At 56.5% G+C, this 27,056-nt stretch overlaps 6 protein-coding genes across 6 annotated transcripts; 4 read left to right on the plus strand and 2 right to left on the minus strand.

Annotated features, from left to right (window-relative positions):
- Nucleotides 1–35: 35 nt before the first annotated feature.
- On the minus strand, nucleotides 36–9,834 carry MKK02DRAFT_29019 (uncharacterized protein; the record flags this gene model as incomplete). Its single annotated transcript, XM_053087689.1, is given in 12 exon segments — nucleotides 36–923; nucleotides 973–1,020; nucleotides 1,070–2,571; nucleotides 2,702–2,826; nucleotides 2,846–2,971; nucleotides 3,190–5,854; nucleotides 5,899–6,222; nucleotides 6,267–6,623; nucleotides 6,669–6,830; nucleotides 6,874–8,482; nucleotides 8,531–8,587; nucleotides 8,641–9,834. Coding segments are annotated over 12 exon segments (9,057 nt in total), but the record flags the coding sequence as incomplete, so codon positions are not given.
- Nucleotides 9,835–10,302: 468 nt separating this feature from the next.
- MKK02DRAFT_29020 (kinase-like protein) lies at nucleotides 10,303–12,531 on the plus strand (the record flags this gene model as incomplete). Its single annotated transcript, XM_053087690.1, has 11 exons — nucleotides 10,303–10,323; nucleotides 10,372–10,432; nucleotides 10,475–10,533; nucleotides 10,578–10,687; nucleotides 10,735–10,867; nucleotides 10,917–11,054; nucleotides 11,097–11,219; nucleotides 11,253–11,736; nucleotides 11,784–12,230; nucleotides 12,288–12,401; nucleotides 12,446–12,531. 11 exons carry the CDS (start codon nucleotides 10,303–10,305, stop codon nucleotides 12,529–12,531), a joined length of 1,776 nt encoding a protein of 591 aa, XP_052942896.1.
- Nucleotides 12,532–14,419: 1,888 nt separating this feature from the next.
- MKK02DRAFT_39097 (concanavalin A-like lectin/glucanase domain-containing protein) lies at nucleotides 14,420–16,525 on the minus strand (the record flags this gene model as incomplete). The annotated part of the gene is made up of 18 exons (XM_053090437.1): nucleotides 14,420–14,671; nucleotides 14,727–14,773; nucleotides 14,826–14,852; nucleotides 14,907–14,999; nucleotides 15,051–15,082; nucleotides 15,129–15,159; nucleotides 15,211–15,324; nucleotides 15,379–15,403; nucleotides 15,458–15,518; nucleotides 15,566–15,577; nucleotides 15,637–15,662; nucleotides 15,708–15,725; nucleotides 15,775–15,812; nucleotides 15,863–15,998; nucleotides 16,064–16,136; nucleotides 16,184–16,190; nucleotides 16,257–16,271; nucleotides 16,321–16,525. 18 exons carry the CDS (start codon nucleotides 16,523–16,525, stop codon nucleotides 14,420–14,422), a joined length of 1,212 nt encoding a protein of 403 aa, XP_052942897.1.
- Nucleotides 16,526–17,959: 1,434 nt separating this feature from the next.
- MKK02DRAFT_29023 (uncharacterized protein) lies at nucleotides 17,960–20,083 on the plus strand (the record flags this gene model as incomplete). The annotated part of the gene is made up of 8 exons (XM_053087691.1): nucleotides 17,960–18,544; nucleotides 18,607–18,705; nucleotides 18,735–19,550; nucleotides 19,598–19,660; nucleotides 19,690–19,733; nucleotides 19,787–19,798; nucleotides 19,861–19,932; nucleotides 19,987–20,083. 8 exons carry the CDS (start codon nucleotides 17,960–17,962, stop codon nucleotides 20,081–20,083), a joined length of 1,788 nt encoding a protein of 595 aa, XP_052942898.1.
- A 1,056-nt stretch (nucleotides 20,084–21,139) lies between these two features.
- MKK02DRAFT_29024 (uncharacterized protein) lies at nucleotides 21,140–24,284 on the plus strand (the record flags this gene model as incomplete). Its single annotated transcript, XM_053087692.1, is given in 10 exon segments — nucleotides 21,140–21,685; nucleotides 21,742–21,813; nucleotides 21,860–22,708; nucleotides 22,755–22,817; nucleotides 22,869–22,891; nucleotides 23,003–23,131; nucleotides 23,329–23,400; nucleotides 23,461–23,598; nucleotides 23,998–24,037; nucleotides 24,057–24,284. The coding sequence occupies 10 exon segments, from the start codon at nucleotides 21,140–21,142 to the stop codon at nucleotides 24,282–24,284; spliced, it is 2,160 nt and encodes a 719-aa protein (XP_052942899.1).
- A 476-nt stretch (nucleotides 24,285–24,760) lies between these two features.
- Nucleotides 24,761–26,712, plus strand: MKK02DRAFT_29025 (uncharacterized protein; the record flags this gene model as incomplete). Its single annotated transcript, XM_053087693.1, has 7 exons — nucleotides 24,761–25,273; nucleotides 25,323–26,279; nucleotides 26,342–26,404; nucleotides 26,459–26,481; nucleotides 26,536–26,547; nucleotides 26,604–26,675; nucleotides 26,709–26,712. 7 exons carry the CDS (start codon nucleotides 24,761–24,763, stop codon nucleotides 26,710–26,712), a joined length of 1,644 nt encoding a protein of 547 aa, XP_052942900.1.
- Between the last annotated feature and the right edge of the window lie 344 nt (nucleotides 26,713–27,056).

The raw sequence follows: 27,056 nt of genomic DNA on the forward strand, positions 1-27,056 counted from the left end.
CTGCTCCGGGTTCTTGCCTTCTCGTCACCGTCAACCTTGCTCCTCAACTTCTTGCTGCTCTTGCTTCTCCCTGTCACCGCCGATATCTCACTGGCTACACTCTCGCCTGAGCTCTCCTCCTCAAGGACTTTGTCGTTCCGTTGAGACTTGACCGTCTGTTCCTCTCCCACATCCTCGCTCGAGCCAGTTTGGGCCTTGCTTTTCTTCTTCTTCTTATTCTTTCTGCTCAGCTTGTTGCCGTCGATTCTGGAGCTCTTGGTGTCTAGACCACTGACGGCTTCCGATGCCGATCCGAGAGCTTTGAGGACTGTCTTGCCTTTGTTCTTTTTCTTGGTCTTAAGCTTGGTCTTATTCTTCGACGCGACGCCGCTCAAAGCTTCAGAAGCCGAGGCTGACACGACCACGCCTGTTGGGGACACCTCAGCCTTCTCCGTGCCCACGAGGAGCTCCCTGCCCTCGCGTACAGCTGCCTGGGCCTTGATTTGCGCGCCTGCTTTCTCCTTCGCTTTTTCCTTGCCCACCTTAGCTGTCCTCGGCGCAACTTCTGCCTTCTCCTGTCCCCGATTCTCCAGCTTCGCTCTGGCTTTTGCAGACATCGCCATGGTCTCTACTACCGCATACTCAGGGTCCTGTCCCACTTCTAGGCCCTTGCCGACCTTCTTGCCAGTCCGCCTCTTCGCCCTCACAGCGATGAGCTCCGCCGTCTGAGGAATCAGTGACACTACCCCTCTGATCGGCTCTCTAACCTTCTTCCTCGCCGCCGTCACCCCCTCTGCATCCGCGGACTGGGCTATGGGGACCACGTATTCATCTTGTGTAGAGAGGACCAGAGGTGTTGGCACTTTCATCCCCGTTCGACGTGGCAATAACTGCTTCAAGCGATCCCTGAAAGCCACTTTGATTGGACTGACTGGCACGCGTTCCTATGATTGTCAGACACTGAAAGTCTTGCCAGAGTGGTCAGGAACTCACGGGAACTGTATGAAGCAGCTTGCCGCCTTCAACGTGCGCATCAAGACCCTGACAGTCAGCTTGGTTTCTCCTGATACAGTAATGAGCAATCACTCACCACGTAACTATGTCTCTGAGCCTCCGCCAGCACCTCCGGACTGATCGGGACAGCAGCCCTCACATCAAGGCTGGCCAATGCTCGCCCAGCTTCGGGCTCACTTTGCAGGCCTTTCCAGGCCATGTGTGGCGTATCGCTGTGCACCCAGGCTCTTGGATCACCGGATATGGGCAATATGCCGACCTGACGTACATGGAGCGGCGCAGCGACACTGGGGTCACTTAGGTCAAGCAAACGATCGCGAGTGACAGGGTGGTCACCCTGTATCAGGAATGAGCCTTGAGGGGACGCGGATGATATGGATGCAGCGTCCGCGGTTCCCTGCAGCATGCGGGTCCGTTGCCCGGCTGGGAAATCTCGTATGGTGGAGTCGAAAGCAGGTAAGTGCTCGAACGAGCGATGAGGTCCGGGTATGGGCGGAAGACCGGCTGCGAGGACGTGCACGGATAACGGTATCTCCGAGCGCTTGTTGGTGAGTGGACGAGTGGCTCCGAAGGGAGCGTCACTTGGCATCATGAAAGGCTCCCGAAGCGGTCCTGGTGACAAGTGAGACGCGACTTGTTTGCCACCGGGTGTAGTCGGGAGTTCCGATCTCGCAGTGTGCAGTGGACGAGTGGGAATGTAGGAAGCTTCCTCAGGCAGGAGGAAATCCTCTCGACGTGGTCCTGATGATACGAGGGATACAACCTGATTGCCCCCGTGTTGCTTGCCTGTCTGACCTTCGGAGGGGGTTGGTGGCGCTCGGGAGCTGGGTCCTGTTGCTGCTGGAGGCTGTACTCCCGATACGCCTGGCGCACCGCCCCCGCCGACTGCTGGGCCCTCATCTTCCTCTGATGAATCATCGTGCCATCGCCTGGGAGGAGGGGATCCCGCATGACTACCCGAAGCTCTCTTCTTGATGAATCGAACCTTCTCATTGTCTTTGACGTTCAAGACAAGGTTGACCGTCGAGCCATCGGACAGAGGTATCTCTTCCGTGATTTGCTGTGTAGTGGCCTCTGCCCCGCCCACCTTGTTGCTTCTTCCGCCCCCCTCTGAATCGCTCGTGTCTTGCTCGCCATCTGATGAATCCCGGTTTCCATTCAACCTACCTTGCGACCCGCCTCGTCCCGCTTCGCTCCCGTCGGACCTGGGGGTCTCTCGTTCCCCTCGTTCACTACCTCTCGTGCTGCCGCTTCCCGACCGGCCCGACATGTCCGACTCATTTCCGGAACCATGATTACTGCCAGAACGATCCGGGTTCGCACCCCCGGCTCCAGGGGTTCCTGGCTCATTGGTCCCCGATCGCTTTCGCCTGCGCTTCTCCGCTTCTAACGTCTCACTGTCTGCGAGAGCAGACGCGGCAGCTCTTGTGGCGGCAGCGGAAGAGCCAGGCCATTTGGGCCACCAGCCGTTGAGATGGACCGTCGATATCACCAGTACCCCAAGCGCGATTGCTACAAGGGTAGTAGCTTCCCAGAATGCACTGTTGGCAGTCACCATGTTGATGTATGTATCCGCAACTGTGTAGTCACTGCGCACCAAGGGACACGGTATATGTGCCATCAAGGTACAAAGCAGGCCGGTGAAGAAAGGGGTGAGCGAGGGGCTTTAGTTTAAAGGGAACTACCATGAAGGATGTGCACTATGTACCCCTTTGCTCCAGCCAGTCCTGAACTCTTTCCCTGCTATCTTCATCCTTTGAGACGCTATTATATAAGCTGAACATGATAGGTGTTCGAGCTATGCGGCACGATTGCCCAATGACCAAAGCTGTCCTGACCTCAAGTAGCTCACGAGGCCCAACAGGGAATACCTGTTTGAACATGTCGAGGACGCGCAAGTCCAGCTGAATACATCCGCGCGGCGACAGCAGCTAGCGCAGCTGCCTCTCGGGTCATCCCGTTGATCAGGATATAGGCTCTACGAGTACTCGACGCTAGATCCTACATCCTACATGAGACGTCTGCATGTTCCGGTCCTCTCGGTACCTTTCGCCACCACACGTCGATGTCCCTGTCGATCGATATTCTGTTATGAGTCTGTGACGACCTAGATACAATCAGCTATGAAGGCTGAGGGGAGGACTGTCGCGAAAGCGGTGAAGCTCAACTCACCTCTGCATTCGCCAGGTGTATCACCGTTTGATCCACGCCCAAAGGTCCATCACCAGGTCCCAAAGAGTATAGACCGCCCAGCCGGCGGGCAAGGTCATGACACCGAAGAATATGTTCGCGCCCGTGATCGCATCTCCCCCTGATATGACGCCAAAGATGGAGGTAGTTTGCGTCAGGACCTCCTCGAAAAAGCAGGCGACCGTGATGACGGGGACAAGTATAGCGTTGACAAAGAAGATTCGCCAGATCCAACCTGGAACCGCTCGATGAATCCTTCGCGGAAATTTTGACATATGTTTCCAACATGATGTCCTGACCGCCCCAGTCCTGACGACCTCCTCGCGTTCAGGGTCCAGCAAGGAGTAGATAGCATAAACGATGGAAGGAATTGCGATGATGAGAAAGACGTGGATAAGGCCGAAGCCCGTGTTTGGTGATAGACTAGACGCGACTTCCGTGAGACCGTCAACGCTGATTCTCGTCTCTTCTGGACTAAGGGGTGTCAAAGGAGTATCGCTGGCGAGTGTGGCTGCCCGTACGACCATGAAGCCGATTAGGCAGGTCACCGTGGCGGTCATGAGCACGAGGGCCAATTTGAGTACGGTCCTCCAGCCCCCTCGTCTCAGTGCGCCCAGCGTACCGCGTGGGTGTGATCCCATCAAGGTCGCTTCGCCGCCGGTCGTGAGGCAGCTGGTAAGAAGTTTCGGAAGCGCCCAGCCTGCGCGAACGATCCGCCCTAAACGTCTCCCGACTGCTCGCATCCTCCCTGCGTATCCACCTGGGTACTGTGGACCATCGGCGACGCTGATGGCTGTGGCGCAGGACGCCGCGATGAATGGGATGCCGAGGATGATCCAGAGGTTCAGGAGCCAGAACGCTCCGTCCGGACCATTCTCGACGACTCCAGGGACTTTGGAGACCCAGCTCTCGAGAATAGCGGAACCGGTGGGGAGTTCCTCTCGCCTCACGATATCGCCGCTTTCAGATAGCAAGATGCGAAAATTATGGATCTGTATTGTGCTTGTGATGATAGCGACTGAGGATGCAGCGCAGAAGAGGGAGGCGACAGGCGCATCTGCAACTATTCTGCCGATGCAATACAGTGACTGAAGGAAGAGATTGTTTCCAGTATGCTGGGAGACAATCTGTTCCTTGACCTCAATCTTCTTTCCCGGAGAACGCTTTACATTGCGGAAGGTGCGAGGTTGATTGATGTGGGTGGATACGCCTTCGCGCCGCTGCTGTCCAGGCACGCTTTTTGCACTGCCCGTAGCAGCAGCCTCCTTTCGCCGGCGCTCCAACTGGCGGGTCCCGATTGACTCATGCACCCTGCTTGCTATAGCGAGTCTGTCCGTCCACGGCTGACCGGTCGGCTTTCCATGTATGAAAGCCTTCTCGAGAGCTGCACGGTGTTCTTCGGCAGCTATCTTCGACGCCTCACGAAAAGACCAGCTCTCGTCTTCGGTGAGCCATTTCATTCTCTCGGCGACCGCCTCCTCTATCTCTCCTTCACTCAGGCTTGTTTTTTGACTTGAAAGCAGACTTTGCCTAGTGCCGGAGTCCAGGCCTGAGATAGCGCTGCTGCGCTTGACAGGTGGTGCGGGATCCTCACCTAGAACGCCTCGCCTGGAGGTTTTACTTCGCAGCTCTGCCCTCCTTTCCTCGATCCGTGACTCTTCATCACCGTCGCAAGCTGCGATTTGATCCGCTTCGCCCTGAGTACTGCCCTGCCCGCTGACCCCTGCTTCATGCTCCATGTCCGATCGTTGATGACGTTCCTGTTCTGGAGATCGCGATGACGATCTCTTCCCGGTACCAGATACTGTATTGACGGGTGGGTGGTTGACAGGGGAGAGTCGGTTGCCAACGTTGTGCCCCTTCTCCTTCACGATCTCCTGCTGGCGCCGCTCGCGCCACTCCCGCGCCCTCTTAGCAGACCACCAAGTCGACCCCTCGACTAGGCCCTCGAAGTAGCCTCGTACGTTCACTGCAATCTGCTGCCGATCTTCCGCTGCTTCACTCCATTCTGCGTCATCTCCATCACCAAACTGCCGAACGCCGGCTTCCCAGGCGTCGCGTTGTTCCTGTTTTGCTATTTCTAAGGCGTCTTCCAGATCAAGTGAGCGATACCCAGAAATTGTGGCATCGATCCTTCGCGTGATGTAATCCTTTCGATCCTCCCCTTCTCGCCTGGGAGTGTCAGATGTCGGGTCTACCGAAGAAGTCGTGTTCCAAACAGGTCTCTCGTGAATCTTCTGCGAGTCGCGGCGGCGGGACAGACGACTCTGATGATGGGTGTTTTGAGGGTTCAGTGACGCTTTTCCACCGTTTGCCGGGCTCTTCGTGACACGGGTCGCTCCATCAAGGCCCCCCTTGTCATGCGCTCCTGAACGTGCCGTCTCTTCTCCGACACCTGACTTGTCTGTGCTTCCAGCCGTATGCACGCTGGGATCTCGGTCTCCAGCCTCGCTTGCAGCATTGTCAATGCCCTCTTCCCCTCCCGTCACTATCTTCCCTGTTTTGTCCTTTCTCTTCCTAGGAACAACCGTGTCCCACTCCAAGGGTGGTATTGGTGGTATACGCTGATCGGACCCCGCTGTCGCCTGAGGTGCAAGGCGTGCTGAACGGTTCGACGGTACGGATACTTGGTGCTCGCTTCCTTTCGCCTTCTCGGCACGCGGCAGATCCGCTGAAATTATGAGCATGATCATAGCACGATCTCAAAGGACATACCTGGTACCTCATCAATCTTTTCTGCTCGCTTAGCCTCCAACCGCTTCGCGCCTTGGGCCACGTCGGCGCGTTTGCGTTTGAAATGACGCAGCACAGCTCTTGCTATGTCCAGACTGTCTACGTCTTCCTGGCGCCACTCTTCGTGGCCGTCGATCACTTTAGAGAATGGCTTTCCGCGATCATAGACGTCGCCGTATTCCTCCTTGGCCGCTGCGATCGCATCTTGCGCCGAAAATTGCGATAGCATAACGATATTGCGGTCGACTGCTTTGTTGTACGCCTCGTCACTCATGCGATTCACCTTCTCTTGATGTTCCACAGGCGCTACAGAGATCAGCAGGATGATGGCAGGCAATGGCGGAACATACAAGTTAGACCATTTTCCCTCTCTTCTCGGTGGGCCCTCATGAGCCTGGCGTCTTCGGCCACCCGATCCGCCACAGCCTTTTCGTCGTCGTCGGCATATTTGCTACTTTTGTACGCGTCATCACTATTCGCACGGAAGTCTTTCCAAGCCTTTATTAGAGCACCGCTGTCTGGGTTGCCCCGTGTTTGTTCAACGTAGTCTCCGAGGATCTTCCCAAAATCGTCTTTCTCGCGTGCAAAGCCATGATTTTGGCTGCGGGGTGGGACCTGATGTGGGTTGAGCTGTACAATGCACTTCTCGGTGTCGCCCATCTTCTTCATTGTGGATTTTTCCTGGCGACCAAAGACCGCTCTGCCAGCTGTACTGATCAGCGGGACACCTCAATGCTCATTACATGACCCACATGCGACGCTGGCCGGTGGTTTGGGTGGAAAGACAGGCGGCACCGTCTGATTGCTCCGCCCCAAGCTGGTTTTGGGCGACATCGGCTCATCGCGACGCGGCGAGTGTCCAGGAGACAACGCAGTCTTCGATGCAGGGGTAATCTGGACCACAGCTTCACGATCTGCATTATCAGCCTGGGCATCATGCGGAGTGTAAGAAGTCACAATTGCGTGCTCCTGGACCCGCTTCGTCTTTCTCCTGGGGGTCCACAGCATCAAGCCCTTTCTTCGCAGCTTCGGCCGCTGCAAGATCATCCGCCACCCGAGCATCCTCAGTCTCCCTTTCTTTCTCTTCCCGCAACGCCCTTGCTGTTCTCGCAGCTCTCAGTGTGTTGTGCGTAACCTCAGACTCCTGTTCTTCCCCCCTCGGGGTTGTCGCAACAGAAACCTCAGGACCTGGCGGTCGTTCGGACCCCGGTGCTTCCACTACCGGTCCCTCAGCCTTCGCGGCCCCAGCATCATCAGTGGCTTTTGCACTACGCTTCTTCCGAACATCCGCCGCTATACCAGCTGCCGTACCCACATCCCCCGGGAGCGGGCCTTCCATCCGAGACTTCGTACCCAGCCGCTGCCCTGGTGGAACGGCTTCATTGCCCCCTGCCGTGTCGACGATATTCTGTCGCTTCTGGGTATTCCGAGTTGAGGCACTAGCTGCACGGTCCTGCAAGGTGTCGTGACGCTCAATTGATGCACCGGCGTTGAAGCCGTCTCCGTTTCTCGACCTCAACCGAGGCACGAAACCTTCCGCCGACGCATCTCCTGCGGTCTTTTTTCTGCCCAATCGGGTCGGCTCCCAAGGTCCTTCCTCTCGATCACGAACACTCCGAATGTCCCCGAAGGTCGGCCGATCTCCGCCCGGCGCACGCGTCTGCGCGCCTGATCTGTCGGAGGCATCATGACTTCTCCCTGGCGGCGCCCGATGCGGTCCTCCCATGGGGCGATCGTCATCGACATATGCGAATCTCTCAGTTCCAGTGTGATCTTCATCCCTACCGGGCCGTCGGGAAGTGTCCTGTCTCGCAGATCGTTCCCCGGATGTCGGAGGCGGCCTACCATGCGCCCGAGGTGAATCTTGGTCCTCGTCCTCGTCTCCGTCGCTCTCCCAGCTCGAGCCGTCGAAGTTCTCGACTCCCTTAGCGGAAGCCTTCCTCCCCTTCCTCCCTCTAGTCCCTTTCTTCTCCTTGTCCTCCCTATTCCTCCCGCGTATACTCTTGTCGCTCCTCATACCTTGGCCCTTGGCTCCCCCGGCCTTCCTGCTTGGTTTGGCATTAGGGGCCTCCCCATCGTCTGAAGGCGCCCCCTTGTCCTTTTTTTTCTCCTTCCTCTTCCTCTTCGATGCTGATCCTCCATCGTTGGACTCGTGTGCGCTGCCCGTCTCTCTGCTGGACGAGTCTGCCCCCTCTGCCTCGTTCTTCGTCCCCTGCTGATCTCTTCTGCCGCGCTGTGATGTACGAGTCGTCGCCACCTCTTCGCTGCTCCCATCATCCAACCGATCCCGCGTCGACTTTGTGACCTTCTTGAGCGCACCAGAAGGCTTCTTCTTGTCCGACTTGGCCAGTCCGTTCTCGTCCTCACTCATCGTCCTCGGCGAGCGTTCTGACGTCGAGCTTGCGGACATCGATCCACTCTCAGATCTCTCCGAGTCTGGGTTATTTGGCTTTCTGGGAGCGGACTTTGCATCCACCGATTGCCCCGTCTCAGCAGGTCGCGTACCTTTCGGTACTTTGGGCTCGCCATCGGGCGTTGTCTTCCACTCATTCTTGCTTTCGCGGGCCTATTTACATCAGCTCGTCGCGCTTATGATCACACACGGACAACACACTGTCGTCTTGGCACTGTGGCCATTTTGGACAGTGTTCTGCTTGGAGGCAGCCCGACCCTGACCCATCAGCCAACGCCTATGATTCGAGCCAGACGATCAAGCTAGCTCACGGCATCACCATGTCTCTGCTGTGCCTGTCTAGCCAAAGAGTCTGTCTGCAGTTTGTCAAGCACCCCGTTGAGCCCTGAGAACCTTTTGTCGCTGCCAGGTGGGTACTCTAGAACAGACCTCCGTACGATTAATGGCTTGTCAGGATCCGGAGCTGTTCGCGCGAGCAACGCTTGCCGGCCAGACTCAGTGTCGGATCCAGGTTCCCCGCTTGGTTGAGGTGGGCAATGAGGAGGAGTGCCTGGGTGAGGAGGAGCGACTGGCCGGGGTGCTGCCTTGTCCTCGACCGGAGGTATGGGATGTCTCGGCGGATTGGGATCACCTGGTGGAGGTGGCAGTGGGATGGGTGACAACTCGCTTTGCGGCACCGGCGATGGCGTCGTGTCCTTGTTTTCGCCGTCCTTGGTCTCTAGAGAATTGGGGAGCTGTATGTCCGTGGGTGATCGCTGATCGGGAAATGGCGGAGCCTGTCTACGTCCGCTTAGATTAGGCACGATCACCTCCGGGACCTTTGTGTCTAGCGCTGGGCGCACAAGCGGGGGCTCCGTATCTGTACCCTGCCCGTCTTGAACTGTCTGTTCTATGAGTCTGGTCTTGACGTCCTTCATCATTTCGGTTTTCACGATGGCCTTCGAACCATCCTTTAGCTCAAACTCCTGGGTGAGGTACTGTTTGTCCTTGCCAATTCCTTTCCCCGGCCATCCCTCGTCCTTCCAGTGGGCCCGTCCTCCGGGAGAGGGTGTGTTTGATCCCGGGGTCGTGGCAGGTGTCTCTCCTCCTGAGCCACCACCGGGCAATTCATTCCCTGCCGCGTCCGGGAACCCCACTCGATTCTTGGCCTCACCCCTCACAGGATTGGCGGGGTTGGCCGTCCGCCTCAGATCTAGCGGTGTAGGTGGACCTGCCCCTCCACCCCGACCGGGCCCTCCACACTGTTGTTCAGCATCCTTTTTGGCCTGCCTGCGCCGACGTCGTTTCTCAGCCTTTTCCTCGGCTGACTTATCGGTCTCATCGTCAGCCGCAGGTTCGGTTTCCTGTACGGGATCTGCTCCTTGAGCGTCGGAAGAAGACCGACTTTTCTTGTTTGGGGAGTCAGACCACCAGTCTTTGAGGTGTACGGTCGACACAAAAAGTAAGCCGAGGACGAGACCTGCGAGAGTGACTGCCTCCCAGAATGCGCTGTTTGCCGATAACATGTTGATGTACAGTGGGAAAGACACCCGCTCTCTCTCCTCTTCGACAGCAGCTTTCAGATGACCTATGTGGGATGATGACAGTGCAGTCGGGAGAGGACAAAGTAAGTTCGTACGGGGTCAGAGGGGCCTGCAGTCACAGGAAGAGACAGGGATGAAAGGGACACGGGCAGGAGCCAAAGCTGAAGGGATGTGGCGCCACACTCGCTTAGCTCGCCAAAACTGACCCTGGTTGATCGAGGTTTCACTTGCCCCCCTTTCGCGGTCGGAGCTGTTTCAGATGTTAGCTTGTGTATGTGCGCTGCCCTGGCCAGCCCTGGACAGACTAGAGAGAAGCTCAATGACGATGTCTCGCTCTCATCATCACTCTCATCGCTCGTGTGCAGCGTTCTATATAGACAACGGAGGATCCCATCCGCCAATCTTGACCAATCTCGACCCCGCCTGACTCGACCTCGATCTTCAGCAGACATGGATTTTGACGTCATTCCAGTACGTCTGCGCTAGCTAGTGCGAGCGCGACAGGAGCTGACTACGTAGTATGAGGATATCACCTGGGGCGAGAGACTCGGTGCAGGAAGCTTCGGCTCGGTCTTCAAGGGTGAGTTTTCCCTCAAGTTGGAATGCCCTTGCTGATGGCCAGGGAGCTACCTCGGCATCGACATCGCAATCAAGGAGGTCTTGCCCTCGACAGAGTATGATGTGAGCTACACTCATTGAGGCTGTGGTGCGGGGCTGATCACCAGGTCCACAAGTACTTTGAGCGCGAATGGCGGATTATGAGGGAATGTCGACACCCAAACATCGTCTTGTTTTTGGGCTTATCCAAGGCGATTGAAGGGGACGGACGCGTCTTGTCAGTCTTTGCTCCACTATATGGCTCGTACGGTGTTGATGAGCTAGTATCGTCTCCGAATTTGTTCCTCGAGGGAATCTTCGGCAGTTCATCCTATCCTCTCACTCATTCCCCTGGCGACTGCGACTGTCCTTCGCTACCGATGTCGCTCGCGCAGTAGCCTACCTGCACGCCCGCCAGGTGAGTCATCAACACTACCCTACGGCAATCGACCCGAGCTGACTTACAGTGTATCCACCGAGACCTCAAAGGCGAGAACCTCCTCATCACCAGCAACGAACGGATCAAGGTGACCGACTTTGGATTTGCTCGCATAGCATCTCGGAACGCGGACGAGATGCGGCGCATGACCTACTGTGGGACAGACGTGAGTGTCTGCCCATCTATCTCTGTCTCTACTGACATGCAGGGATACATGAGCCCGGAGATCATCAACGGCTTTGAGTTCGATCTACCCACCGATGTCTTCTCCCTCGGTATCATCTTCACCGAGATCCTTTCGCGCAGACTCGTCGACTCCAAGACCTTCATCGTAAGCGCTCTTACGGGATGTGCTGACCATTAGCGGCAAGCTCCCTCTTTTGTCCCTGACCCCGCCGAAGTCCGTCGCCGCGCGTCGAAGGGCTGTCCACCCGCTCTGGTCGAGCTGGCCCTGCACTGCTGTCTCGAAGACCCCAGTGACCGGCCCAAGATGCCCGAAGTCTTGGCACGCCTACGGGAGATCGAGCTCGAAGTTCTCAGCCGGCTCGACAACGAGACGGAGCACGTCGGGTCAATTCGCATACTGCAGCACACCGGCAAGCGGGCGATGCCGATCTTTGAGCCGGTCAAGGATACGACACACAAGGAGTCGGATAAGGAGGATGAAGGAGAGGCGAGCGATAAGCGGATGGAGGAGGACGCGTTGGAGGCGCTGGCGAAGCTTCAAGTGGATGGGAAGGGGGCGGCCCAAGCGGGAACTGAGGAGGGCAAGGATACGTGGCGGACTGCGAGGTGGGAAGAGAGGCCGAGCATCATGACGCAGTGGTCAGACGCGAGCGAGATGAGAGGTAAGTTGGTGCTGTAACACTTGTTGGTGAGGAAGCCGATCGTCCAGGCCACCAGCGACTCATCCACTCAAATGATTCTACCTCATCCTTCGAAGCTGGACCTCCCCGCGACTATCCCTCATCTATCATTCACAACGTCGGCAACGCATCTGTCGTTCGGAACGCTGTACCCCCGGACGATACCACATCTACCATGACTATCAAGGCATCACCGTCGCATACCACACTCGAGCTGGCCGAAGCCTCAGCGGACGATACCGCCCCTCTAGCCCTGTCGTCTGACTCGTCCCCGTCCGCTCCTGCTGTCTCCAACACGGCTACCGCCCTCTCCGTCGATACCCCGCCAGCCGTACCCCTCAAGCTCAAGACTAAGGCGGACAAGGCAGACGAGGAAGCGGCGAAGCAGGCCGCACCACCTGCACACGGAACTCATCGGTTCACCCTGATTGAGAAGGAGGCATTGGCGTTGCTGAGCGGAAAGAAGCCATCAACCTGTATGTTTCTCTGCCTTTCTGCGAATCGTAGGATCGGACATCATGCTGAAGAAGCAGTCCCCTCGACATTCGCTGCCTTCCTGCCGAAAGCTCTAGCCCCGAGCAACAAGTGTCCAGTGTGTCACAAGCGCATCGGCCAGCGGCCAGCTCTGCAGTGTGATGATTGCTCCGGTGAGTCGTCCTTGATCCTGCTACCGGCTCTGCTGATAACGCAGTCTTTGTCCATGTCAAGTGCTCTCACGCGGCTGCGAGGAACTGTACAGGCGAGGAAGCGGGAGCCGCCTCCCAGGCCAAAGTATAAGGTCGCATCATATTGAGACTCCCTCGCGCGATGACCATGATATTGCACTGAAGTTCACCTGGATAGTCAATCGACCGAGTGGCGACAAATTACGCTTTGGTCATCTCGGGTACCGCTTACAAAGTACTGACCCTGGTCATTGCCACTGAAGGTACGGAGTTGCTGGAATTTGACATGTCTGAAGTCACACTTGAAAGAGTTACGACTTACCGCCTCAGGTGTGGGACAATACAAGCTATTGCGGTCCTACACCCTGCCTGACTAGAGCTCGAGGCCGTCAAGACGACCTAAGGAGGGCACTGAAAGCGACTCACCGAAAACGGATGCAGCCGGGGCAGTACTGGAGACCAATCGGAACTTTCATCATATTCCATGTGTATCCGATCAACACTTGCAGAGTGGGACTCGGCTCATGGTGAGGAAGATCTCGCCCGACTGTAGCGTCTGCGTGTGCTGTTAGAATGGAGAAACTCCGGTCGGTCAAGTGCACCTCACGGCCTTGACGTTTTGGCGGTGCTTACCGCCTGTGATCCATATGCATATTGCGGTCACGCTTCAGTGAGTGGGAACTTGCAGCTGGCACAAAGTAGGGTATGCATGAGAGCTGACTATATACAGATGAAGGGAGATCTCGGAATGGTATGGAACTGAGAACGTTTGGCAACTGTCGTTTGCATCAATTGCCTCGAGCAAGGAAGGCCATGAGCTGACTGAGGGACATCGTCACGCTGATGTCGAACGTGGTCCTGGTCGGTCCATCCGGAACTCGGGTGGGCCGTGTGCTGGGGTAGTACCTCACGCTTCCGTCCGTCCCCTCCAAGAGGTCACCACGGATCGACACGAGCTCGCCGTTCTGGCTTTGCTGCTCGATGTCGTCGAGTACCTCCCGCGGGAGTTCGAAGGGAACGATGTCGCCAATCGCGCTGATCCCTTGGCGGTTGAGGCAAGGGCTGTCGGCCATGTGAGTTGCCATGGAGCGACGGATGATTGGCTCGATCTCTGACGGAGCGATAGAGCCTCCCTGGCTGATGTGCTCGTTGATCACACTGATGGTCGGCTCGATGGCCTCATTCAGTATGTGTCGCGCGTCGTGTGAGAGGGGCGGCGCCGCACGGTTCTCGACAGCTCGGCTCAGATCTGTCCACGGCTCGAGCACCGCAAGGATGGCGAATTTGTGTTCGACGGTGGGGAAGCGAGTGGCGAGCCTGGGCAATGTGACCTGGCTCTCGTTTTGGTTCGTGTCCTCAGCGGGCATGGTGAAGTGATCTGTGGTGGGTGGGTGCAGGTGTAAGGTATAGATTGGTAAGAGAAAGAGGGACTGGGATGTCGAGACCACGCCGTCGATTCTCCCCCTTATATAGCTCGCTAAAGCGACTGTGAGACATGTTCTAGGCCTTTGCGATGAAGGGATGAGGATATGGTGTGATATGTCGTGCTCACCGCCAGCTGCAAGAGCGTCCTTTCAGTCAACGTGGGGCTGTGCAAAGGCGTACACACCACACAAAGGCCGAAAGGGCTATATTCCAGATCGAATGCAGATTACAGTCGCCAACAATGAATTCGAAACGCCTTGGGACATCTTCCTTACACGCGCCTCCTCGGGTCTGATGAGCGCTCATCCTTTGGTTGCCGTACTCATGGCCCGCCCTCACATCCTTGGGGGTCTGGGAGGGCCGCTTGGCGCACCCACCATCTTTCCGAAACTTGATCCATTTTCCACACCAATCAGACCCGTGCAGTATAAAGCCGAGATCCAGCCACGAACGAAACTCTGTTCATGACCTGGTATGATCACCAGCATCGCGAGATGGAACGTCAGTGCATACCCGAGTGCCGCACTGCATAGCTCATAAGTATATTCGGTGCATGCTGGGATGACATAAGCCCCTCAGACAATTGCCAGACCTATGACCGATAACCCACTAAGACCAAGGATGACTTGCGCTGGTACCCAGGACGCCAGCGTAGTCACTCTGTTCATCGCGCCGCTGTTGTCCGCCACTGGTCGGACGATATTGACCGGTCCCGGACTGCCCGTCAAGTTCGCGTTGGTCGGCGCCTGCTCTGGGATGGGAGGCTGGCCTTGTGGCTGGTACACTCGGATGGAGTTGACGAGCCAGATGGCGTTCTTGAGGTTTTCCTGCCCACTGTTAGCTACGGTCTAATTGCTATCCAGAGGCCTGCAACTAGCTCACGGGATTGGCAATGTGCTCCGCGCATGTACCGGGACAGTACGGAAATTCTGAAAAGATCAACTATAGCCACTGACCGAATCGAGGTGCAAGGAAGCTCACGGTTGTATAGCCCACCCGCCCAGTCACCTGAAGAGATCAGTATCTATCCGCTTGGCAGCTGACACCAGGTGCAGGACGTACCGCAAAGATTCAGATTGAGGATCAAGGTCTGAGGCTTGAAGTATTCGAACGGGTTGCATGTTGCTGCGCCCCACGCAGCGACTGGCTGTCCCCCTTATCACATCAGCTAGATATCCATACACCTAGGGTACAGAAGTCACTCACAGCCTGCTGGGACGGGAGCACCTCTTGTGACACTGTACGTCAGCTCGACGCTGCAAAAAGCTGTGAGTATGTGCTCACTCAGCCGGGATGTCCTTCCTGATCCAGTTCCCTGTCCCGTCAGATCGCTTCCCGTCATTCTGTCAAGCCAAATAACACTTACACATCTTAATCCCATCCCCATCCCACTGCATGGCGAACACCCCGCCACCTTGCGCGTTGAATTGCTCTCCGAACGATATGGGTGAGGTTGAGACGATAGAGCAGCCTGTTCCGCCTGGATAGTCAGCTTGCGATCTCGACGACGTATCGACAGTACGTGGTCGCTGACCTGATGCTCGATCGCATATTGGGTTCTCAGATGATCAGCACCTGCCGTCGAGCTACATCAGAAGGAAGTAAAAACTGACCAGTAGCTGCCCGCTGAATCTGCCAGGGGTCTGGTCGACTACGCAGCCGGGCTTGGTATGTCTGCTTCGTCAGGTTCCGACCAGTGATGAGTGGCAGGGTAGACTTACATGGTCATTTGACTGTGGAGATCAGCTCAGCTTTCGTAAGTCCCGCCTAGAATAAACAAGAATCAACTCACTTCCGGTTCATCGCCTGAATCCCCTCCTGTCCCGTTAGCTCTGTCCGTGGTGGCCGCGTCATGATACATACGATGATGTCGATTTCTCCCTGCGGGCCAGATCAGCAAGGTCCCCGTACGCAGGGATGCGAGACTTACGGCCAACGGCCACGTCCCGTGGTAGCCTAGAGTCCAGACTGTATAGTCAGCTATACGTCCTGCCAATTCGGAGCAGGATCCAACTCACAAGCTGGCCACACTCCACATCCCCAAGGCATCAGCCTGACGTCGATCATGAAGACCCCTCCGGAGAAGAGCTGGCGGGTGGTAAGACGGATAGAGTCACGAGTAGTGCCGATTGGTAGGGTAGTCCAATGATCTGCCTACATCGCGTCAGCGATGCATATCATGCGTTGCTCATCCGCATTCACCGAATCAAGGTACGTACTTGTATGCCTGGAGTGCCGTCTGCGGTCCAAAAAGCAAGTCCGCGGGCGAAAGCTGTACTCGAACTGACATAGCTAGGGTATCAGCTGGACCCTACTGCGGGAAGTTGAAGTAGACTTACTTGACCACTGCAAGAGAGGACCGCGTCAGCTGTGATATCTACCTAAAAGCGTAGATCATAGGCAACCACTTACAGCCATTGCTCGGATCTGTTAAATGTCAGCTGAAGACAATATGCCGGCGCCAGGAGGGGCTCACCTGGCTCGTCGAAGAAGTCCCATCCATCAAAGAACGTCTTTCCGCTGTATTCAATCTGCAGCTTGTATGCACTTCCCGCCTGCCTCTCCACCAGAGTCCCAGGCGCCATTGATGGTGCTGCGTCGTTCAAATTCGGACTTGAGGGGGCGCCGAGTACGCAGAGGAAGACGAGGAAGAGGTGTGTCCAGTCTCGTAGAGGCGTCATTGGCGGCAGTAGTATCTGATGTAAAGATGACGCAGGATTGAGATACTATCTGCTTGTCAGTGTCACTATCATTCGAGAATTGGCGGTCCGCCGAGAGATAAGCAGGAGGTGTTTCGACAAACCTTTGTTTAGAGGGTTTCCGAGCACGTCGGGCGATAAGGGCGAGTAGGGTTTTCGAGATCGTTCGCAACCGTCGTGTTGAACAGGTCGAGGAACTAGCTTTGTCGCGAGATGTGTGATGATGGACGGAAGAAGCCATCAATTCTCGAGTAAGCTAGAAAAGCATGGCGGCCTCATTGTCCGCGCACGAGCACACAGCCTGTGTGGAACATCCGCTTAGGTCCTGCATGTCGTTGTCCGAATCATGGGTCTATCCTCGAGGTTGGTCCCTCGGAAACGGGTCTAGCTGTGGATCCAGCCTTCATATTTCCGCTGGCTGAGTTGCGTGTGGGGTAGATCGTGCAGTACGTAGAGACCATCTGGCAGTGCGTCGCGTCAAGCTTGCGTCAAGCGCAGCCGAAACTAACTCCACATTCCTCGCTTGGGTGACGTCATCACCCCGACTCATCTGCTTCCGCCAGGATCATCAAGAGGCTCTCTTGGACGCGCGAAAGGCGCAAGCTTTTGCACTAAACAGCACTGAACAGCACTAAATAGCACTAAACAGCCACTATACCGGCCTATATCCCTTCCTGCAGATCCTCTCTGGCTTTGTGACAGAGGGAGCTACGCCGCTGTGGTAGGTAGAGCTTGGCATGGTGACGCCGTGAGCGGCGAGAGCTTTGTCCGGATCGACATATCGAGGAGCGCGTCGACTCTCGAGCCTTGCCGAGCTCTCTACCGGGTGGTCCAGGCAGTCAGTATACCTTCAGGCCACTAGAAAGGTGGCGGACCCATCAAAGGATACAGCTTCTTCCTTGTGAGCGAAGTCGCAGCTCACGCATCTCACCTCATTGTCCTTCGTGCTTGAATTTCGCCATATTAGCACGGTCGTTGTGGTCCGAGCGCACCATTTTTCTACTGTATTGGAAAACGGCGCGCGGTCCGAGCGCTACCTTGATCGAATTGGATCTGCGCGGGCGATACTGACGATTTGACCTTCCTTCTTTCTCATACCCGTACCTACTGCTGACCCAGCACGTCCGTTATTGTCCGCAGATTCTGCTCTGAGTACTATGTGAGTCATGTTCTTCATCCAGGTTGCCCTTACACAAGCTTCTTCTTCCTTCAGCAGCCCAAGTACTCCCCGCCATTCGTCCTCCCTGTCAGCTCACCGAAACCTTGATTACTCATTACACTCCTCTCGCCTCTTCCTTCGTCCGCGTTCACGACCTCGCAGACATTCAGAAAGCTGACTCCCCTCAGTGTGAGCTCTTCTCCATACCAAACACGAAGAACAACCGTCACTACTATACCGCACTCCCTCCATCGGCTATGAGCCCGTCCTCCCACCCGAACTCGCGTCTCGCCGATATCTACATCCCTTCCTCCCCTGAACCTGATGATCGTACCACTCCCGGTCCAGTCCTCACCAGCTCTTCCTCCATGTCCTCGATGCCGCCCCCTCCTTCCTCTCGCGTCCACGGCTCGCACGCCCTCGACGGGCTTCCCCATACTAACGGCGAGCTAGACGGGCGCGACGGGCCTGTATCGAGGGCTACCCGAAGCAAGAAGAGGGCAAAAGCCGAACGCAAGGAGGAGGCCGTGGTTGAGCTGCGCGAGAAGGAGGAGGTCGACCACGTACCGATCCCATCTTCATTGGTTGGAGAGATCATTGGGATCGGTGGGAAGAGGAAGCAGCAGGCCGACGAGGACGACGATGCGGACTTTGACGCCCAGTCCGAAGCAAGAAAGAAGGGGACGGGCAAGACGAGGAAGGGGGCGAAAGACACGATCCTCAGGGCGAAGGTCGCGGTCTGGAGGGATCTGCCGGACTGGGGTGATAGGGTGGATCGCCCGCTGTTGGAGCTGCCGGGGGAGATACTGGACATGTGCTTCGGCGCGGATCAGGATCTAGCTGTAAGTCCGGCTGAGGGTCGACTGGGTTATTTTGAGCGAACGAAGGAAAGCTGACCCGGCAGCTACGTGATTGGGTGTCTCTCGCTGGAGTCAATCGATTCTTCCGCGAGCGTCTGGACGACGACTTCTTCCACGTATGTTTCGCCTCTACATCCGGGGCAGTGAGCTGTCATAGCTGATGAAGGTACAGGAGATATGGTCCCTCCGCGATAAAGCCAGACACGACAAGAGAGTGTCTGGGGGCAAATCACCCCTATGGCATGTCAAGAACCTCAGTAATGGAACTATCGGCCATCCTGCGACGCACCCCTTCACCCGAGACATACCGTCCTGGCGGTCGGGTCCGACTCTGCCTCCGCCCCCCGCTCCTCTATCGTTTGCAGGCCACTTCATCCACCAAGGCTCGACACACTTACACCGCGGCATGTTCTACACCCCTCGCGGTCCTCGAAAACAGTGGACGAAGGAGCAGTACACCATCTACAAGGAGGATAAGGCGAAATTTGCGGAGGAGGTCCAGGCAAGCCGCGATGAGAGGGCCAAGGAGGATGCTGCCACAGCGAAGCGGGCTAGAGAGGGCCGGTCGATCACGGTGGGGAATGGTCTAAGGAAGGTGCTGGCAGAGGTAAGGGGCTTGGAGGACGGGGACGAGGCTGACGGGGACGAGGCTGGTCCGGTGGATGAGGCGGGTATGCCGGTACCGTCCCTTCCGGCGAAGCACAAGTCAGGGGGACCCGCCAAGAAGAAGGCGAGACAGACGGCCAAGGAGGGAAAGAAGATCAGCAAAGAGGGCTGGGCGCTTTGGGAGGCGGCAAAGGTTCCGAAGTGGCTGAGGGACCCCGCGGCCGCGTGGGTCGTACCGGAGTCGGACGGAGAGGACGAGCTGGAGCATTACAGGCCAGTCCTGTACGATGGGAATGGAGCGGTCATCCCCGACGACTATTGGCCGAGTATTTGGCGGAAGCGGGTGGTTGAAGAGGTCAACGGCACTTGGGTCAGTGGAGAGGTGAGCTGGATATCTTGACGCCTTCAGTGTGCTCAGCTAACCCTTAGGATGCTATCATAGGATATGGAGTCACCAAGGCGGATTTGCTTTCTCTGCGGCACGTGCTTATTGTGAGCAGCGAGCATCTCTGCGAACACAGGCGGACGCTGATCCGAACAAGCGTACCAGGATCAATACCAAGCTGTAATTTCCTGCTCTTCACTATACAATACCGAAGCATAAGCTGACGGTCTTAGGTTGCATCCCATGTACGTCACCGGTTTGCAGTCTAGCCTAGGCCGGCCATGTCGCTGTGTCGCTGACACGTGAGGTATTCTGCGGCTGCGGTCGAAGCGCTGGCTTACCGATCTCATGGGGGTCCTACTGGGCACGCGAAACATATGTGAGTGCTGTTCCCCTTGTCAACACGCTGGAGTCCAGCCTAGCTGAGACGTAGGGCGATGATCCGCTCCTTTCAAAGAGCGCCAAGAAGGGGGCGACGGCATTTGAGGACAAACCCAGCCCCTGTGTCTATCGACGATATCGAAGACTGATCTGAGTCAAGGAGCATAATAGGAGAGTTCTTTTAAATGGATCATGCTGGTGCGAGGGGCCGATGTTATGGGCGGATGGGAGGGCAAGACGCCGAAGGGATCATGAAGTGTCGGGTGTGAGGGGAGGGTGGGTTTATTACGTGCTGTGAAAGATATTCCCACCTGCTGTATGCTTTCGGTCATGTCGATGTACATACTGTATTTATAACGCCGAACCGGGGTTGCTGGAGGCAAAATCATGCTGCCGTCACCACCTGGATCAGACCCTGTCTCAGCTTGAAGCACGCAACTCCACATTCCTGAGCGAAATTTTACTCCGGCTATCATATGCATCAGCGCATCAGCTCCAGCTGCAATGCAGCGACAACTTTTGTTCACTTACTTATGCTCTCGTCTGCCTTGCTCTACCTGCGATCTATAAGATTTTCCGCACCATTAACCGCTCGCAATCCGCTCAGCAACATCATCCAAGATAGGGCAGAAGGAATGCAGATCACCTGAGTTGTGCGACGCGCCAAACCTTGTCATCCCCGTTCTTGTAATCTCAGGCCTCATTGACAAGCAGCGCGCAGGCCAGATGATGCTCATCCTCGCGCTTGGTCCCATCTGCTCTGGTGACAACGCGTCGCGCGCTCGAAGTCAAGGGTCCAAGCACGCGCTCGGACCCCCCTTTCCGCCCTGACTGTCGAGATCTGAAACATTCCTGACATCATCCGCAGATCCAGTCATCTCGTCTCCTCGCCTTCATACATATACATATCACTGATTCAGCTTCTTCCAGGTTGGTATGATCGCCTGATCGCCTCGTGAGTTATCCTCCCTACTTCCCCTCGCCATAACATCGCCAGGTGCCCACTTCGTCCCGCCTTCGCCGAGTCACACCTGCCCCACATCCTAGATCTCCCCTCCCCTCCCTCGTCTGGCAAACAGCTTCTTCACCTTTTCTCAGCTGTGCATGTCCAGTCACTACCGCGCGTCCGCATAAACAGTAGCTGACCCGCCAGCTCCCTCACCTAGCATCCCGGCCGACACGGACCGGCGACCATTTCGCCCAAGATGAGCTCTTCCTCATCTTCGCGACCGACCTCCTCCCGTCTCGACAACATCCATATCCCCTCTTCCCCCGATCCTCTCGATCCTCTCGAGCTCCCACTCCCCTCCTCGTCCCGCTCGAGATCCTCCTCCCTCTCTTCGGCTCCGCCGCAGTCGCCCGGTCCGAAGCCTATCACACCGGAGTTCTTCATGTCAAGCCCTGCCAGTCCGCCACACACTTCCTCTCCAAGACATGCAGGTTCGGACAGATTCTCCCAAGCCGGAGACCAGCCGATGAGCGAGGACGAGGAGAACGAGCCGATTCCTTCCAAGAAGAGCGGAAAAGAAAAGAAGCGGCCGGTCAGCTCGGACGAGGAGGAGTTTGAGGAGAAGCCAAAGGGAAAGAAGAAGAAAGGGAAGGGAAAGAAGGTGGTGAAGGATAAGGTGCTCCGTGCGAAGGTGGCTGTATGGGCGGATATACCAGACTGGGGGGATGGGGAGGACTGTCCCTTGCTGAAGCTGCCGGGGGAGGTGCTAGATAGGTGCTTCGGGGTGGCGCAGGATCTTGGGGTGAGTCAGCTTACTGTACTCGTTGGTCCCTTGAGAGCTTTGAGCTGACCAATCAGCTGCGCGACTGGGTTGCACTCGCCGGAGTTAGCAAATTCTTCCGAGAACGACTCGATGACCCTTTCTTCCAGGTCAGTCGGCTATATTTCCACGTGATACAAACGCTGACGAGCGTAGGAGATAGCCTACTATTTGGGCAAGTCGGGTCAGAATCGTGAGACCATATGGGGTCCGTACGACTACAGCTCCCCGACGTCCATTCGCATCGAACGGCTCCCTGGTCGCCCGGCAACCCATCCCTTCACCCGCGAATTCGAGTCCTGGCGTGTCGATCCCTCCGTTCCTTCTCCTCTTACGGTCTCATCCGGACGAGCCGACACGTCCACATCGACCGCCTCCAAGAGTCTCGTTGACGGCAAAGAGGACCCAGCCATCTTCGACTCGGCCGCCCCCCCTATCAAATTCTACGTTCCCCGTGGTCCCCGCGAGTCATGGACGAAGTGGCAATACACCGTATACAAGGAGGAGAAGGCGATCTACGCGGAGGAGGAACGAGTCAGGCGGCTGGAGCTAGCTGAGCACAACGCTAGGCGTGCAGAGAAGGCGAGAGCAGGCAGGCGGATCCTGACGGGCAACGGATACAAGGTCATACTGGCGGAGGTGAAGGGCAGAGAGAACGGCGAGGAGGCGGTACCACTCGATCCCGCAACGGGTCTGCCAGTCCTGCCGAAGGCTGAGCCGCCTGTAACCGCCACACGACTCAAGAAGGCGGCGAAGGATGTAAAGCGGGCGCCGAAACTCAGCGAGGAGGGCGCAAGACTGTGGGAAGCTGCGAGAGTACCAAGGTGGCTGCGGGATCCGGCGGGGGAGTGGGTTGTGCCGGACACGGATGGGGAAGACGAGCTGGGACCGGACGATTCGCCAATGTATGACGAGAAGGGCGCAGTGATGCCTGACGATTACTGGCCGAGCAAGTGGAGGAAGCTCATTGCAGAGGAGGTGAACGACAATTGGATCCCCGGAGATGTGAGTCTCAGAGGCTAGGCTGGGGGTCGCAAAGCTGAGAATACAGAGGGCGTTTTGGCTGTACGATCTCAGTAAGGCAGAGCTGTTGAGCCTTCGCCACTTCCTCATTGTGCGTACCTAACCCATGCCCCTTCATGCGAAGTTGCGCTGACTTGAGCAGCGAACCAGGAGTGATTCAAAACAGTGAGTCGCACCTCTACCTCCTTCCTAAGTCGATGACTTGAGCTGAAACGACTAGGCTAAAACAAATGTCGGCCCTCCTCATAGTTAGAATATGAGTATGCTACTCCCAAGTGGCAATTGTCTTTTGGTACAGTGGTATAACTCTGACTTGGTAACGCCGCTCTTCGTTCACACTACCACTGGTCGCAGGTTCGAAACCTCGGTGTTGAAGACTTTAGCGATTCCACGAGGTAGGGAGAAGTCTTCCTGAAAACAACGTACATCAGCAGTAGCCTGCTTAAAACAACGGGATATACCCGACCACTTGGTATCGTCGCATGGGGGAGAGTTAGAATATGAGTATGCTACTCCCAAGTGGCAATTGTCTTTTGGTACAGTGGTATAACTCTGACTCTCATCTCCTGCGCGATGCTGCCGCCCACCAGCTGACTTGTCAGATTTCCACTGGCTGCAGTCGAAGCGCTGGCTTTCCGAGCTCATGGTGGATCCCAAGGTCACCTCGATCACATGTAAGTACTTTCCTCTGCTCATATGTGGCGGCCCGCAATTGCTCTCCGGCTGATACGGAGCAGGGAGGCCAAGCGGAAACAAGACCGAATTGCACAGCAGGCTCGCCTCGATCGACGATACCCAAAGCAACACACAGCGCCAGACTCAGAGGACGGTGACGAGGATAAGTATCAGCGGACGGGAGCAAAGAAGGGAGTGTACTGCAGCTGGTCATGCTGGTGTCAGAGTGGGGACCGGTCGGACTGAGGGAGAGCAGGAAAGTTAACGTTCAGGGGGGCAGAGAAGGTTCGGGGCTACGGGGTAGCCATAACGTCTCTACTTATGTTCTGTGTAGAGTAAATTATGCGTTGCAGATACTCTATGTACTGTGTATACATCCAAGCGGCAGAGATTTGTTGTTACCAAGTACTCCTCCGGGGACCCCTCAGACCTCGGGTCAGCTCGAATCCTCCGGGATCCCGGGATGCTGGACGAACAGCTCCGCATTCCTCAATTAAAGTTTTCCCTTTTGCGCTTCGATCGATGGTGACGGGTATCCTGGTCTTCCATCTCCTTCTACCCCGGATCGCAACCTTGTAGCAGAACTTGACTCGCAGCCTGAGATGGAATAGAGCGTGGAGACGCATCAAATATCAGGTCTGTCACTCTCCCGCAGTATCGTACAGTCGTTACCGCTCGGACCGCTCGCGGCGCAAACATCGCCTCTTCGCTCATACATAGCTCGCGGTGTTACTTTACATCCCAGACGGACTATACTGGCACCGCTATGACGCATCGGGACTCGGGAAGATGGTCAAATACCGAAGTCCCCACGCTCTGGCATGTTATGAAGGATTTGATGGAAAGGTTTGGGGTGAACCACCGCTCGGACCTCTGGATCTAGGCACCAGTAGTGCCTGTGCTAGCCTCGCGTCCGTGCGGCGGCTGCTACGTCATACACAGAGTTCAGTCACCTCCACACAGCTACATACTTCACTTTTACTCATGTACATCTTACTCAATATAGGTATATCGAGCTCGAGAATAATTGGCGCATCAGCATCGCCGTATCCAGAAGGGCAATGGCTGGGACTGGGCCGAGCTAAAGTACCGGTATGTGAGAACTTGCACCCTCCTTTATCCCGCACGCTGTTCCCACTTTTCTGAACACTCCTCCACCCTTGACAAAGTGCCTGTACAATCACCTCTCCCTGACTCATTCTACCATGTCTCGATCAGCAGACTCTGCCCATCCGAGCGAGAGCCCCGCTGATCGCTTCAGGCTTGCTCATCATCACCTTCCTCTCCTACCTCTCCCGCTCCTCGCTCCCACCTACTCCCAATCTCACAACCGGATCATCTCCCTTCAACTCCCTCACCATGGTCCGCTCGTCTACATTGGCAACCGCCTCTACTCGGGATGACAACCCTCCTTCCCCCACTTCCTCCATCTCCTCCGGCTTATCTTCGGCGCCTGGATCTCCCTCGGGTGGTATTGGCCAAGATCAAGAGGACGACGAGGAAGCTCCCGATATGGGTTCGGACATCGAGCTATTACCGAATGATGTCGAGGAGGAAGAGGACGTAGTGGTGTCGAAGCAGATAACAGGCGAAAAGAAGAAGAGGGAGGAGGACTCATCCGAGGAGGATTCGGACGAGGAGTACGACGTCAAGCCCAAGAAGAAGAAGGCGAAGAGCAAGAGCAAGAAGAAGGGCAAGGGGAAAGCGAAGGGGAAGGAGAAGGAAGTGACAGCGCCAAAGAAGAAGGTGCTCTTGGCGAAGGCGGCAGTTTGGAATGATATACCGGACTGGGGGGATCGGACGGATTCGCCTTTTCTGTCGCTGCCGGAGGATGTTCTGGATCTTTGCTTTAACGTAGACCGGGATCTCAACGTAAGGTACTTCCTCAGAGGTTAAGGGAGCCGACGAGCTGATAGTGTAGCTTCGAGACTGGATATCTCTGGCAGGAGTCAGCCGATTCTTTCGAGACAAGCTTGATGACGACTTCTTCCACGTAAGCCCCCACCAGCGCATGGCCAGCTTGATTGGGAGACAGATCTCTGATGGTTCACAGGAACTATGGTTTCTCAAATGCAAAAGGGAGTACGGAAGCCAGCACATGATCCACACCTTCGATCCCGAGACCAAGGTCACAACTAGCAGAGTCAACCGACCAGACGGCCATCCTGCCTCCCAGCCCTTCACTCGGCCTTTCCAGCCCTGGTGGGTCGATCCGACTCCAAACGACTCCACCGGCCCAGGCTCCGACCATGCGACAGGCGGCGAGGATAGTAAGCCCAAATCCGCTCGAAGCAGACAGCCGCACTATATCCCGAAAGGACCTCGGTCTGGTTGGACCAGGGAGCAGTACACGGTGTACAAGGAGGAGAAGGGCAGCTATGCCGATTCGGAACGTCGAGCGAGGATCCGGCGAGCGGACAAGGCGGCCAAGAAAGCCATCGAGAATGCCAAATGGCGGATGGTCAAGGTTAGACAAGTTAGGCGGTCGGTGCTCGCTACGATACAAGGAAGGCTTGATGGGGAGGAGGCGGTACAGAAGGATGAATGGGGGCTTCCTGTCACGCGGAAGGTGGACGAGGAGGAGACCGTGCGGAAGGTCCCTCCCAAAAAGAAGGCAAAGGTCGCGTCAAGGGCGGGTGTTGAGATGAGCGAGGAGGGGAGGGCTCTCTGGGAGGCCGCCAAGATCCCGGGGTGGATACGGCGCTTACCGGTCGGCGCGGAGTGGGAAGTGCCGGACACGGACGGAGAGGATGATCTCGAACCATACGCTCCGCCACGATACGACTCGGACGGACAGCTCATCCCCTACGATCACTGGCCGAGCGGATGGAGGAACAAAGTAGCGGAGGAGGTCAACGGTATATGGATCAACATGACTGTAGGTGTCTGTCTTTGCAGCTCGAAGGACCACACTCTGAAAAACGATGCTGATGTGTACAGGAAGCCATGGGAACATTCAAGGTGTCCAAGGCGGAGCTCATCTGCCTGCGCCACCTTCTGATAGTGAGTATGAGCGACTTGTGCGTGACAAATGTGGACCATCCGCTGATACGGTAGACCAATCCCTTGAGCTCCAAGCAGTGAGTTGTCTGAGTCTCGACACCCAGCTGCTGAGCTTCCGCTGACAACTTCAGACCCCAGCAGATGTGAGCTTTGCAGCCGAACGGTGAAGAGAATGAGGACACCCGAGCTGACTTTTTAGGTACCTCGAGTCCGCGGTCGAAGCGCTTGCCGAGCGATCTCATGGAGGGAAGCAGGGCCATCTGGAGTACTTGTGAGTCGTGCTTCGGCCAATTACTGGACCCAGCTGATGGGACTAGGAGGGCTCTTGAAGAGCGGTCGGAGAAGGCCAAGGCTACTCGACAAGCGCGACTGGCCGAAGCGGCAGATAAGGCCGAAGACAGGGAGGACACAGGTGATCCCCGAGAGCACGACCTTACCGACGACGAAGGCTACGCGAGAAGGCGATGGTATGGAGGGTTCCACCAAGGACGCATGGACCGGTATCATAGGGAGCTGTGCTGGTGTGGTCGGGGGCGAGGGGAATACATGGGTTATTGGTGACCGGGACCACAGTTGGAGCTGAACGGTAGCAGTGATGAGGGTGGGTGGGGAGGAATACCGGATGTACGCGGGATTGGCGGTATGTCTGAAG

Source organism: Dioszegia hungarica (assembly GCF_025882075.1).
Source record: "Dioszegia hungarica strain PDD-24b-2 chromosome Unknown MKK02contig_19, whole genome shotgun sequence".
Lineage (NCBI taxonomy): Eukaryota > Fungi > Basidiomycota > Tremellomycetes > Tremellales > Bulleribasidiaceae > Dioszegia > Dioszegia hungarica.